This window comes from Loxodonta africana, chromosome 1, assembly GCF_030014295.1.
Source record: "Loxodonta africana isolate mLoxAfr1 chromosome 1, mLoxAfr1.hap2, whole genome shotgun sequence".
Classification (NCBI taxonomy): Eukaryota; Metazoa; Chordata; class Mammalia; order Proboscidea; family Elephantidae; genus Loxodonta; species Loxodonta africana.
Window position 1 is genome coordinate 76,882,848 of NC_087342.1, and position 14,163 is coordinate 76,897,010.

A 14,163-nucleotide genomic window follows, 5' to 3' on the forward strand; every position below is an offset into this window, starting at 1 on the left:
AAACGTGTCACCATCATGCCCAAGGACATCCAGCTGGCCCGCCGCATCCGCGGGGAGAGAGCCTAAGTCTCAAGACTCGCAAGTTCATGTCCCCAAAGGCTCTTTTCAGAGCCACCCACATACTCTGGAAAAGGACTGTTTCCGTACTTTACTGATACTTTTAAATTTGGGCAAACAGGCCCTATTTCTAGTACAATATACAGTGCAGTTCGCATCCTGGGTCTTTAAAATACAAAGATTTTAATGCCGTTTTCAGACTGCTTCCACTCACTGTATCCACTCTTGAATAACCGGTACCTAGAAGAGTACTTGGTGTGTAGTACCTGCTCAATTGTTACTTTTTTGATAAATGAATTCACGAAAGAATAGAGAAGAAACACTTTTAAAAACATTAAATGAAGGTAACACATTAACCTGCTAACCAGAAACAAGACCAAACCTGTTGCCTTGAGTTGATTAGGATTTATGGTAACTCCATCTGTTAGAGTAGAACTGCTCCATTGGATTTTCTTGGTTGTACTCTTTACAGAAGCAGGTCACCATGCTTTTATTTTTAACACCCTAGGTAAGTTCAAGCCACCGACCTTTAAGTTAGAGTTTTTAACTGCTGTGCCACCAGGCTCCTGTGATCCTGCTAGGGGTACTAAAACTAGCTTCTTGTGGACCATGACGCATTTTTCCACTCATTCTCATATTCAGATTTCTAGGTATCTAAATTCTAGGTTCTCTTCCACGCTTATCTTCTGAGCATTCAAGAATACTTCCTCTGGGTAATTGGCTTGTGTATGTGTGTCATCAACTCTGTCCCTCCTCAACTTGTCAGTTAGGGGAGCATTTTTAAGTGGAGATCATAGTAGTTTTACACTGAACTTTATAAAAGCAGCTTGAATTCTCTATCTCGTTCACCTGGCTATTTATGTGTTCTCTTCAGTTATCAGAATTGGTTACTTTGCTTGTAACTAGATAATGCAATCACTGTTGCAACCTTTGCAATCTTCATACTTATTACTTTCCTTTGAGTGAATTCATGGGAAATGGGACCCAGGATTTCTACATATGAAATTTAGGATGATTCTTATATTTTACAAAATTAATATTCTAATATTTTCTATTGAAATCAACACCATAAACAAAGTACTGAGTGTCCCTTCTCCAGAATCTGCCTTCTGTAGAGATAGATACAGTATTTTGGAGGGAAAGCATTCTCTCTAGAACCACTTGGGTGCCCCCGCTGATCTGATCTGGGGTCAATTACTAAACAGATTTGTATTCTTGACTGTGTAAGCACTGCACTCTCTCTTTCTGGGCTGGGAAACTAAGAGCTATTCATAAGTCAGGAAAGGCCCACACAGAGATCATCCTGCCTGCACTGATCAATACTTTTGCTGGCTGAGTAGGACACCTTCTCCTGGATATATGCACTCAAATTAACCTTTCAGTTCTGATTATGTGAAAAATTATTTAGGAGCAGTGGTAGTCCTAGTTATGTGGACGTGGATATGTCATGTCTCTCAAAACACTATGTTCCAAACTATGGTAGTCTGGTAGCCTTATAGCTCTTTTTGGACTTATGCTTTCATCTCCCTGTCAAGCATTTGCATTTTGCTATAGAAATGACACACAAAAATGAATATTCAATGATGTAGTCATGTTGGCTCATGATAATGGGTAGACGATGATGTCATTTACTGGAGATGCAGAATTGGTGATGAAGGTGTTGAATTCAACATGGGATATGCATTTTGCATTTCCTGGGAAAACTGTAAGAATTTCAGAAGGTAGATGAATATGCACGTCTGGAACTCAGGAGATAAATCTGGGGTGGAGATAAAGATTTAGGAATCATTATTATATAAAAAGTATTTAAAGCCAAGGGAGTGATCTACAGATCATCTGTCTCCTTCCTCCTGTCTTTTGCAATCCCTTGCTTTTTTTGCCAATATTGAACGACTTGTCATCCCTGCACATAAGCCATGAGTCTTCTGGTGATGTTCATTTCCTGCTGGAATCCTCATTCTTTCCACTAATACCCAATTTCCTTTAATCTTCAGATCAGATGTTACCTGCCAGAGATCTTAACCCTCCTCTATGCTAATACTCTAGTGCTTTCTTTCATGGTTACTCTTGCTACATTGTTCTTTAATTACTTGCTTTTTTGTGTTTTTCCCCAGTAGATTGAGTTTCTTTGGGACAGGCACTGTGTCATAAATGTTGCATCTTTGATGCATGACAAATAAGTGCTAAATAAATATTAATTGAATGCGTAAGTGCATTAAAATTTACTAAAGGGGGAAACAGAAGACCTAATTTTTGTACCTGAATTTCTTGAGACGACAAAACTGTTAAGTGGCATATTCTAGTCCTTTCCAGGATCCCTAATAAAAGACCTAGAAATAGTGAGAACATTTCAGGATCTTTGACTTCTGTCACTATTCTCAAAATGGCTCTCTGCCTTCTCTGAAGACAGTACCTTTGTCATTATCATCATCATCCATACTACCACCACACTTGGACTACTGTGCTTAGCCATCTATTTACCTGGCTGTATTCTAAGCAAGTATTTAAGTCATACGCTAATCACAAGACTTTTTACGAGACAAGTATTATATCATATTTAGAATATGAGAAAACCCAGGTACAACAATATCATAGAGTAGAACAGAAAAATATCAGAACACATCTTATAAAATAAGGACAAGTATTATTTCATAAAATTTTTATTTCAGTATTGCACTAACAGACGTGATTACTGAGTTCCTACATGAAATGCATAGGTGTTTTAAAGATCCTTAATTCGATGATTTCTAAGGCTTTCATCAGCAATTTCCTTTTTTATTCCAAATTCCCCTAAGTGCAAAAAATTTTTGAAAGTGTAACCAACGTATGTCTACCTCTTTATTAACACACCCGTTACCTCCTCTAGATTCTAGACGCTGGGGAAATAGAATGAGGAATTTGCCCTCAATTGAGGAAAACGAATAAACTTACCAATGTCAGATAGTAATATTTCTGTTCTATTTGAGTATATACGACTTGAGTATTACAGTAAGCATAATTAAAAATTCTTTAAAGCTAAGTACAAGACTTACTACCCTGACAGCCCAATAGGTTCCTCTGCATCAGTGGAATCGACTACTGCGTCCTTCAAAGGCCCTTTGAACTTTTAGACAGGAAGGTTTATCACCTTATTTACCTACAATATCCACATACGTGGGCCTCAGTTAGCCTCATTTCCAAGAAACTGTGTACTTTCATCAACTCAGTTTCTTGAATGTCTTAGCTGAGGTTCCTTTCAAGGACATAAAATATGTGGAAATGGTCTAACTGTGTGGGTTTAGTAAGGATTAACCCAAATATCTAAGCGTCAACACTTGATAAAAAGCAGTTGAATATGCAATAGATCGTGTCACCTTTTTTTATGACTATAGAAGTGGCTCTGAAAAGAGCCTTTGTTTTTTTAAGTTTCCAAACTTGTTCCTTACTTGGTCTTGTGGTGGCTCTCGGTTTTCTTCGGGAGCAGCACGGCCTGGATGTTGGGCAGGACGCCACCCTGCGCGATGGTGACTTTGCCCAGCAGCTTGTTGAGCTCTTCGTCGTTACGAATGGCCAACTGCAAGTGGCGCGGGATGATGCGGGTCTTCTTGTTGTCGCGGGCAGCGTTGCCCGCCAGCTCCAGGATCTCAGCCGTCAGGTACTCCAGCACCGCCGCCAGGTACACTGGCGCGCCGGCCCCAACTCGCTCGGCATAGTTACCCTTACGAAGAAGACGATGGACACGACCCACGGGGAACTGGAGACCGGCCCGGGAAGACCGAGTCTTAGCCTTAGCGCGAGCCTTGCCGCCTTGCTTGCCACGTCCAGACATGGCGTCAGCTCCTGTCAGTAATGACTGGAGCAAAGGTGCCAAAAGCGCTCTTTAAAGCCACGTCTGGGCGCGAAAACAACGCGGTGCCATTGGTCAATACGTTATTTTCATTTGGACCAATAGAAACGGGGTTTTACATAAGGAGTAATTTGATTGGGCAAAAATGACATTAACGTCATCATCAGGAACCCCACCAATAACTAGAGGAGCTTTACTCCCCTTATTTGCATAAGTGCCTATAAGTAAAGAGGACTGGTAGTACCAGCAGCTTCTGTTTTCAGCTGTTGTGTTTTGTTTCACAATGCCTGAACCAGCTAAATCGGCTCCGGCTCCCAAGAAGGGCTCTAAGAAGGCCATTACAAAAGTCCAGAAGAAGGACGGTAAGAAGCGCAAGCGCAGCCGCAAGGAGAGCTACTCCGTCTACGTGTACAAGGTGCTGAAGCAGGTCCACCCGGACACGGGCATTTCGTCTAAGGCCATGGGTATCATGAACTCCTTTGTCAACGACATTTTCGAGCGCATTGCGAGCGAGGCCTCTCGCCTGGCGCATTACAACAAGCGCTCGACCATCACGTCCAGGGAGATCCAGACGGCCGTGCGCCTGCTGCTGCCTGGGGAGCTGGCTAAGCACGCGGTGTCCGAGGGCACCAAGGCCGTCACCAAGTACACCAGCTCCAAGTAAACATGCTAAGTAAGCGTCTTTGCTCCTAACCCCAAAGGCTCTTTTAAGAGCCATCCACGCTTTCCAAGAAAGAGCTAGGTCGCTGTTACCACTGTGCTATTGTTATGCTTTCTTAAATGAGCTCTGGTTACGCAGTGATTAAGCGCTCGGCTGTTAACCAAAAGGTTTGCAGTTCGAACCCAAGGCATGGCAATCTGGTTCCGGAGGAGTTCTGTCCTATGGGGTCACTGAGTAGAAATCGACTCTACGTCAGCGGGTTTGGTTTTGCTTTCATGCGTGTATAAACACAACATCTTCACTGAAGTATTTTGTCGTTCTTTGGCATGTATTTGGACTTGCGGATTATGTATATTTTTGCATCTCTAAGCTGCAATTGCTCTTCAGTATCACAAATTTCGTGTGGTTCATTAAGACCTAATAATGCAAATAACATCCCGGCCTCTGGGCTGTGATCATAAGCGAAAGTTTCGCGGTGTACTACCAGTAGCCAGAAAGCCTTATTAGTTAATAGGGTTCTCTATAAAATTACCTATACCTACCTATATGCTAATTATAGAGTAATTACAGCAAAGAGAGCTGGAGAAGGATACGAAATTTGTAGGTCTCGGTGGAGGCTGCGCAACGTCACTGCCCAGATTTCTCTGTAAAGTGTCTTCTTGCTCCCTAAGCTGCAGCAGCCTCACAACCCCCTGCATCTCTTAAAATCTCAGACTTTACAGCCTATGGTAACTTGTGATAAGGCTGACTGAAGATTTGGTGATTTGAAGTCACAAAACAGCTGACTACATTAGGTTGTCTTCTAGTTTCTTGCCTCTCCACACAATTTACCACACACTCTGCCCCCCAACAGTATAATGATACCAGTTGCTCTCAAGTGGATTACAACTCCTATGGAAGTACAAACACTGTTAAAGCGATTAAGTGGCTTTTAGTCGTGGTGTAACAAGCGTGGTTTGAAAAAGAATAGTTTTTTGTCAGGCTAAGTGTGAAGAGTAAGAAAATGTAAAATTTTCCTTCATCTCTTAAGTTCCTTTTAATACTTTCACAACAGAGAGGCACATTCTTTTTCTTTTCCATGTTGGCAGGACAACCTGGTACCTCTGACGATAAAGTCGAAATTAAAGGCATGTCTGATTTGAGGACTGTGCTGGACCACTGACTGGAGGAAATCCAGGGAAGGACTAGCATTACATCTTTGCTTGAGAGGGAAGAGGTGGAAAGTGGGTTAACAGGAGAGTACAAGTGTGGCTAGTTTACTTGTTCTTTTTTACATGATCATTTATTTTTACTCATTTTTTATTGTACTTTAGATGAAGGTTTACAGAGCAAACTAAGTTTTTCATTAAACAACTAACACACATATTATTTTGTGACATTGGTTGCCAACCCCACGACATGTCAACACTCTCCTCTTCTTGATCTTGGGTTTCCCATTACCAGCTTTCCTGTCCTGTCATGACTTCTTGTCCTTGCCCTTGGGCTGGTGTGCCCATTTAGCCTTTTTGTCTTATGGGCCTGTCTAATCTTTGGCTAAATGGTGAACCTCAGGAGTGACTTCATTAAACTGAGCTATAAGTGTGTCGGCAGTTCAAATCCACCAGGCAGTCCTTGGAAACCTGATGGGGCAGTTCTACTCTGTCCTATATGGTCGCTATGAGTTGGAATCGACTTGACTGCAACAAGTTTTGGTTTTAAGGGTGTCCGGGGGCCATACTCTCTGTCAGACAGGTAAGTATGGTCTTTTTTATTATTATTTTTTTGAGTTAGAATTTTTTCTACATTTTTCTCCAGCTCTGCCCACGGCCCTCTATGGCGATCCATCAAAGCAGTCGTGGTGGCAGCCGGGCACCACCTAGTTGTGCTGGACTTAGTCTGGTGGAGGCTGTGGTACATGTGGTTCATTAGCCCTTTGGACTAATCTTTCCCTCGTGTCTTTGGTTTTTTTCATTCTCCATTGCTGCAGATGCGGTGAGACCAGTGGAGTATGTAAAATGCCTGCACACAAGCTTTTAAGACCTCAGACACTATTCACCAAAGTAGAATGTAGAACATTTTCTTTATAAGCTATGTTATGCCAACTGAACTAGATGTCCCCCAAGACCATGGTGCCCAGTTCTCAGCCCAGTAATGCAGTCCCCCAGGGAGTTTGGATGTGTCAATGGAGCTTCCATGGAAATCCTGGTAGGGTAGTGGTTTAAGAGCTACAGCTGCTAACCAAAAGGTTGGCAGTTCGAATCCACCAGGTGCTCTTTGGAATCTGTATGGGGCAGTTCTACTCTGCCCTATAGGGTCTAACCGGTCTGGAGCTTCCATGGCCTTGACTTAGACGAGTTGTGCTGGCTTCCCTAGTATTGTGTACTGTCTACCCTTCACCAAAGTTACCACTTACCTATTGTCTAGTTAGTGCTTTTCTCTCTCTACCCCTCCCCTCCCTTGTAACCATCAAAGATTGTTTCTTTTTGTGCGTAATCTCATAAAATATTTGTCCTTTTTTGATTGACTTATTTCACTCAGCATAATGCCCTCCAGATTCATCCATGCTATGAGATGCTTCACAGATTCATTTTTATCGTTGCATAGTATTCCACTGTGTGTATGTACCACAGTTTATCCATTCATCTGCTGATGGGCACCTAGGTTGTCTCTATCCTTTTGCTATTGTACAATGCTGCAATGAACATGGGTGTGCAAATCACTTGTTCTTAAGGCAAACCTCGAGCTTTGTTTATTCAATACACCTATCCCTCTCCACCCTTTCTCGTTTATTCCGCAAACAGGTCCTGATGCCTAATATGTGCTAAGAAAGGTTCCTGCAATGAGAAAGTCCACAGCTTTCTAAGAAAAATTTAAGACGATTAAGACTCCAAAACCGAAACTGGAAAAAGCAAAATGGTGCCTGCCCAATTTCAAGGCTGAGAGGTCCCAGCACAGAGTGGGCTGGGAGCATCCTTTACAGTTGCTGGAGGCTGAAATGACTGGACATAAATCTGAAAGGATAAGTAGAGAAAAAAGACCCTGAGGGACTCAAGGGTTTGTATGCCTTGAATAGGGATGTGAAGTTTATCTACAAGGAGAAGGTGGGTTCAACGCAGAATTCAAAAGGAATCTGCACTCGGATTGCTTTGCAAGTGTCTTTAAATTCTCATAGTTATTTAAAAGAAGCCTCAAATTCTGAAAAGTCATTTTGTAACAGTGTGTGGTGCAGTGGTTAAAGTACAATGCCACTAACTGAAAGATCAGCAGTTTGAATCCAGCAGCTGCTCCGAGGAAGAAAGATATGGCAATCTGCTTCTGTAAGGATTACAGCCTAGGATACTCTATGCGGGCAGTTCTGTTCTGACCCATAGGGTCGCTAGGAGTTGGAAATGACTGGACGGCAATGGGGTTTTGTTTTTTCAGTGTAGTTTATGCTAAGAAGTTCCAATTCAGGACACATTTAATAAGTTATCATAAAAATTAGCAAAGGATATACATCATGTTTTAAGTAAGAATAAAATGTTCAAAATGTGATTAAAAAATAATTTCCCCTTTTTACTTTATTAATTATTGATATTATTCTTGGTAGACGAGTATGCGTTTTCTAAAACATCGGAGGAAATATTAAAGCTCCTCTGAGTTTTAAAACAGGAGAGAAAAATACTTTCCAGAAAATCTGGTAAATTTGTGTGCTATTTTTATTGTAAATGGAGCATGTTAATGTTAAATTTTACCTGAACCCTATGATAATGGGAAAGATCAATGGTTAAAGAACCACCCCCACTTTGCATTCAGGAAAATGGATTACTGCAAATGACCGCCCTTCCCACATGATGTAGGTAAGACTCAAGGATGCCCTAACTCTTTGTGATGCTTGCTGATCTTATGCCTAGAGTGCTATCCCTATTGTAATAATAACAACCCATTGCTGTTGAGTCGATTCAGACTCACAGTGACCCTATAGGACAGAGTAGAACTGCCTCATACGGTTTCCAAGGAGCACCTGGTGGATTTGAGCTGCGATCCTTTGTTTAGCAGCTGTATCCCTTAACCACTAAGTCACCAGGGTGTCCTTAGACTCATAGCAACCCTACATAGTAGGTCTTGTAACACTAGAAGCCGTGGTGACATAGTGGTTAAGAGCTATGGCTGCTATCCAAAGGGTTGACAGTTTAAGTTCACCGGCCACTCTGTGGAAACGCTATGGGGCAACTCTACTCTGTCTTATAGGGTTGTACCAAGTTGTTTTGGTATATTACACTAGTTTCTTTTTGTTTCCCATTTTTCTTTCTGAATAAAGTTTCTCCCTATCAAAGTCTAGATTTGTTTATTTGACAAACACAAGGGAATCTTTAGATCTATGTTCTAATTGTATATAGTCATTTTAGACGAGGTGAAATGTATATATTTCGATCACAGAATACTTCCTAAAGCATCATTTAAACTTTTCTTTTTCGAGTTGCTTTACCCATACTTAAATCTTTCTTTCTCCACACACATGTAGAACTCTGCCCTGTCCCTATAGCATAGAACTGTATAAGCTGATGTTAGAGCTGTTGATGACTGTCTTTTTTTTCCTGAAGTCATGCAGAATGAAGACTGGGTCTTATTCACCTTTTTTTCCCCACAGAGCCTGGATGATTGGTGACCCTATAAAATAAGGTCAATAAAATGTGTCAATGTAATAGTTAACAGAAATACTTATGACAAAAAAAAAAAATAAAATAAAATCGTGATGTAGAACTGAAAAAAAAAAGTTAAAAGTTAAATGAGGCTGAGATTGCATAGAGGCCTTTGGGCTTGGGTACGGGAGGGTAGAGAGGAATGTGGAGGCTGGGTACTTTTAAACTAGGCCAGCTACTGTGAAGTGTCTCAGAAACATTAATTCCTCCTAGATATGGTTAATGGACTTGACTTTCTTGTGGAATAATAAAAGAGCAATACTTAACTGGTTTTTGGGTCCCATATTTTGAAGGGTCTAGTTGGTCTGTTTATAGGATCGCTATGAGTTCTAATTGACTCACTGGCAACTGCATTGGGTGTTTTACGTTTTGGAGACTTGAGGGTATACAACAATAACGTTTTAGACAAAGGCAGGCATACTAGGCAAACGCTGTGATTACACAAGATCTTCCTGGGGGAAAAGGAGTTTCTCTGTCTAGAGATTAAAACAAAACAAAACTTTCTTTGAGGCTTCCAGGCAAACCAGGTCTTGGGTTTATAACTAACTCTTCCCTGATGTCTTTTATCTAAGTTTACTGTAATTTCATTTAACTGTATATATAAAAGTATATTTAGTGGTAATGTTTGAGGTGGGGAGATAGGGGAGAAGAAGCCTCCAAGAGGATCTTCATGTGATTATATCCTATTATATTTTAGCTATTAGGATATTGTTTAGAAATTGTTTCAAAACATACACTTCTAGGTAAAGATTTACACAAATATATTAGAAATTTAAACAAGAAAATTTATTGTTATGAGTACTTTATTGTACTAATAAATGCAAATAGAATAAATGAATTAACATCTCTACAAAAAGATAATTGAATGTCAAAATATTAATAAACAAATACTAAACATAAATTTTAGCTCTACAATACTAGGAAGATCTTACTACAAGCTAGCCTAACTATTTTACTCAATTATCTCCATTAATTCTTAGAGTATACCTGGGAAGTATTGTCCTTGTCATCATCATATAGATGAGGAAACTAAAACGGAGCAAAAGTGACTGCACCGAAGCCACAATTTAAACCTAGGTTTGTTTGATTGCAGAGACTGAGATCTTAACTACTTTCCAAAGCACATATCTATACAGAAACATTGAAAAACAAGAAATTATATTTTAAATGATACCAGGATTTATTATAATTTCTTTACAGTTAAAAGAATTTCACAATATTTATCTCCATGCATGTAAAAATTATTAACTATATGAAAAAACAAATATTTCAATGCATAAATATCATAAAGTTAATAGTGTGATCTTCGGATTATGAAATTATAGGTATTTTTTCATTTTTCCTAATTAAAAAAAATTTTTAACCATGTACATGAATTATCTCTAGTAGAATATGTACTATATATTATGCATGCATATTATAATACATGAATTTTATATGCACATATAGGTTCAGATGTAGATTTGCTGAGAACTAAAAAACTTACCTGGGCCAAAAATGAAGATTTGGATTCACAGAGAGATGCACCAAGGTTTATATCAATAACTGTAATACAGGATCAGGATGACAAAAACAGCTGCTTTAATACTGATACACAGAGTTCTGAAAGAGCATGCAGAGAAAATTAATTATGAATATGGAAAAGCAAGTCAAGAGAAAAAGTCAGACTATGGCTTTGGTAAATATAGTGCCACGAAAATTCATCTTTCATCTCCTGTAAAAGATAGACAGTAAACAGAGCTAATGAACTCAGTCTTTTAAAGATGTTAATCTATCTGCCCCAATTAGTTAAGAAAAGCAATGGGATTATGACCAAAATCCCAAAGGGGATTCATTAAAAAACAAACAAAAAAACTTGAAACAAGTTTTAAAGTTACAATGTTTAAAACATCTTTCAGTGGAAACAGCAGTAACAGTTCCCAGTACTAATAAAGAAGTTGATTTATATTAAGGTGGTACAATAAATCCAGCTGATTAACTAAAGACGAAACAATCATCTACACCAATGTAAACCCTGAATTTACCAAATAGATTGAAAAAATGGTAATGCTTAGTGATGGTGAAATTATATACGTAACCATTATTGCTGGCACGTGAACTTGATAAAACTTTTGAGGAAAATGTAATGTAAATCATATGTGTTAAAATCGATATTCTCTAGGACAAAGCATTTCAATTCAAGAAGGCTATTCTAAAGAAATAAACTTATGTACAGGTATCCTTTATAATAAGAAAACAACTATAAAATACATTATTAAATTTACTATAGAAAATCCTTATGATGGAATATTAAGCAGAGAAAAAAATCACTATCATTTTTATGTTAATTTTCTAAATTTTAAACTATGAACACAGATCTCTTTTGACCAGGGAAATTGATTAAAATATGAAACAAAAGAATTAGTGCTACCGAATCAAAAGTAGGTTCCTGCCTGGTTCGCACAGAGTTCCAATTATTCGATACCGGTTTTTAAAGAGGAAATCCTGGTGGCGTAGTTGTTCGCTGTTGACCAAAAGGTCGACAATCGGGATCCACCAGGCACTTCTTGGGGCAGTTTTACCCACACGATGGCACTGGGTATAGAGTCGGTATGAGTCGGGATTGACTCCACAGCAACGGGTTTGGTCTTTAAAAGCTTTATCGCAAAGTGCTGAGCAAGGAGCCAAGAGGAAGTTTCCTCAAATCTGATTCCCGGAGGTGGGTGAGCGTTACATTTTTATGGGGTTCGGGAAAGTGGAGTTATACAGGTTCATATAAAGGTTGGGTGTCATTGATGACTTACTAAAGCTCTGGTCACTTTTATTTAAACGGCCAGGGAGTTTTTATTTATTTATTACTGCGCAAGTGCGGGCGGAAGTGCTCAAACGTCAAGTGTCCGGTGACTAAATATTCTATTAAGGGGTATAGCACCTTGGTTCCGCTGAGTCCAGCCGGGTTGCGCATGCGCGAAGGTGAGGGCCTGTGGAATCTGGTTTTAGCTGCCAACCGCCGTTGGTTTACGAAACACAACCAAGAGGAAGTTATTGAAGTTTCTGAAAAGTTACTGTTAGGCAACATGATGGAATCTTTTCAAAAGTTGCAGGACAAAGGTCAGGTTATATCAGGAATGGTTTCAACAATAGTGTTAAAGGTGGTACTTCATCAGCAGTGAAAAGATGACTTAAAAAATTCTGACTCGTTATAAATTGCTAGAGAATTGGTGTTAAGGAGAATTCGTAAGAAAAAATTAGCAGACATTAAATAAATTTTAAAAAAAGTCGTTAAATAAGAAAAATTGATTAAATTATGATCACTGTGGAGAACGATATATACAGCACTATATATATTTTCTTGTGAAAAATTATGTGTACGTTTATCTGTTCACCAAAATATTAGCAATAGTTGTCCCTATGTAGTGGGATAACGGGTTGTAATTTTGTTTGTATTGTTTTCAATTTCCTACAATATTTACTTTTGCCTTCAAAACAATTTTATTTACTATGTTACAAAACACAAGACGAGAACACGTCTCTTCTCCGTCCCTTAGGTTACCCTCCCCCACCGGGGCGTGGCTTCCCGCCTTCTTTCTTGAGGTTCTCAGTCCGGTCCGCCGACCGGCGTATAAAGACTCTGCCGCGACTGCAGCTGTCACAAGCCTTAGTTCAGTCTCTTACTTCGCAATGTCTGGTCGTGGTAAGGGCGGTAAGGGCCTTGGGAAAGGCGGTGCCAAGCGCCACCGCAAAGTACTGCGCGACAACATCCAGGGCATCACCAAGCCCGCCATTCGGCGTCTGGCTCGGCGTGGCGGTGTCAAGCGTATCTCTGGTCTCATTTACGAGGAGACCCGCGGGGTGCTCAAGGTCTTCCTGGAGAATGTGATCCGCGACGCTGTCACCTACACCGAGCACGCCAAGCGGAAGACAGTCACGGCTATGGATGTGGTCTACGCGCTCAAGCGCCAGGGGCGCACCCTGTATGGTTTTGGTGGCTGAGTGCTCGTTTTCTTCGTTCACAACAAAAGGCCCTTTTCAGGGCCCCCTCCCCACTCTGCTGAGGAGCCGTGATGCTGACTTGGTAATGTTTATAAATGGCGTCCATTAATGTTTTCAGGCCAGTTGTTTAACATGAGTGAAGTTTTTAGCACGTGTGCTTGGCTTTCTGCAGACCTGCTTTGCTCTGCCCTTTCTCAGTTTGTGCCTACTTATGAGCATGCGTGCACAATGTCACTAGGGTATGGCTGAAGTTGTCAATCGGGATCGTTAGTCGGCTCATTAAGGGACAGCCTTCCATTACTAGGCTTAAGGGTATCTGCAGTTTACTAACGACTTACATGTTCAAGCGTAGAGAATGTGGGAAAAAGCCTTTAGATACCAGTATTGTGGGTTGCAATACCTGTTCCCTAACCACGTAGGTTTTAACAATTTATTGTCTGTAGACATAATTGGGGCATTTTTACTCCAATAGCGTACTGTACCACTGGCAAAAAATAAGCCTTGGCAGTGATGTTTGAAAAGAAAAACTTGAGAGACCCCAAATTAGGGAAGTTATATTGTGAAATTGTTATTTTTATTTTCTTAAGGGTGTCCAAAAATTGCACTGGAGAATGTTAAAACAGGCAAGAAAATGACACAAAAAGTAACATGAAAAAAGAGAAAAAGGGTAAAAGGGAAAGAAATTGTGTAGCTGTAAGCAAACCCAAACACAAATCTGGGCTAGACTCCCCTGAAACAAAGGGCTGTAAAGCTTTTAAAAACAGAGTCCCAGAAAGAATGAGTAATTGACTGAAGTTGTTGCAATTAGGGCCAGTGTGCTTGAAATGTTTTCTTATAAGGCTACCCAGTTCCTGGGAGACAAGGGTAGACACTGGAGATCTAAAACTTGAAGGAGAGGAAAGCGTGTGAGATAAGAAGCTATTTTAAAGCCAGCTAAAACAACAGAAAGGCCAATTACCATTCAGTCCACTCCTGTTTTCAATGGT

The 14,163-nt window shown here is 40.1% G+C and overlaps 3 protein-coding genes across 5 annotated transcripts in view; 2 read left to right on the forward strand and 1 right to left on the reverse strand.

Annotated features, from left to right (window-relative positions):
- Positions 1-14,163, forward strand: part of LOC100663551 (uncharacterized) — a 36,832-nt gene that overhangs the window by 5,794 nt on the left and 16,875 nt on the right. For 2 of the 3 annotated variants that reach the window (XR_010321418.1, XR_010321417.1), the window contains exon 1: positions 12,543-13,259. Coding sequence is in view for 1 of the 3 variants with exons in the window: in XM_003421110.4 (XP_003421158.2) it covers positions 12,852-13,177 (326 nt within the window). In the remaining 2 variants the exon portion in view is untranslated. Of the gene's footprint in view, positions 1-12,542; positions 13,959-14,163 lie in introns of those variants that run through there. The other variant, XM_003421110.4, reaches the window with a different exon arrangement.
- Positions 152-13,004, forward strand: LOC100662145 (histone H2B type 1-F/J/L-like). Its single transcript, XM_003421105.4, has 3 exons — positions 152-4,556; positions 7,325-11,903; positions 12,733-13,004. The coding sequence occupies exon 1, from the start codon at positions 4,167-4,169 to the stop codon at positions 4,545-4,547; it is 381 nt and encodes a 126-aa protein (XP_003421153.1). The 5' UTR covers positions 152-4,166; the 3' UTR covers positions 4,548-4,556; positions 7,325-11,903; positions 12,733-13,004.
- LOC100662424 (histone H2A type 1-J) lies at positions 1,590-3,901 on the reverse strand. The gene is made up of 2 exons (XM_003421106.4): positions 3,483-3,901; positions 1,590-1,816 (listed from the first exon to the last, which is right to left on the reverse strand). Exons 1-2 carry the CDS (start codon positions 3,863-3,865, stop codon positions 1,804-1,806), a joined length of 396 nt encoding a protein of 131 aa, XP_003421154.2. The 5' UTR covers positions 3,866-3,901; the 3' UTR covers positions 1,590-1,803.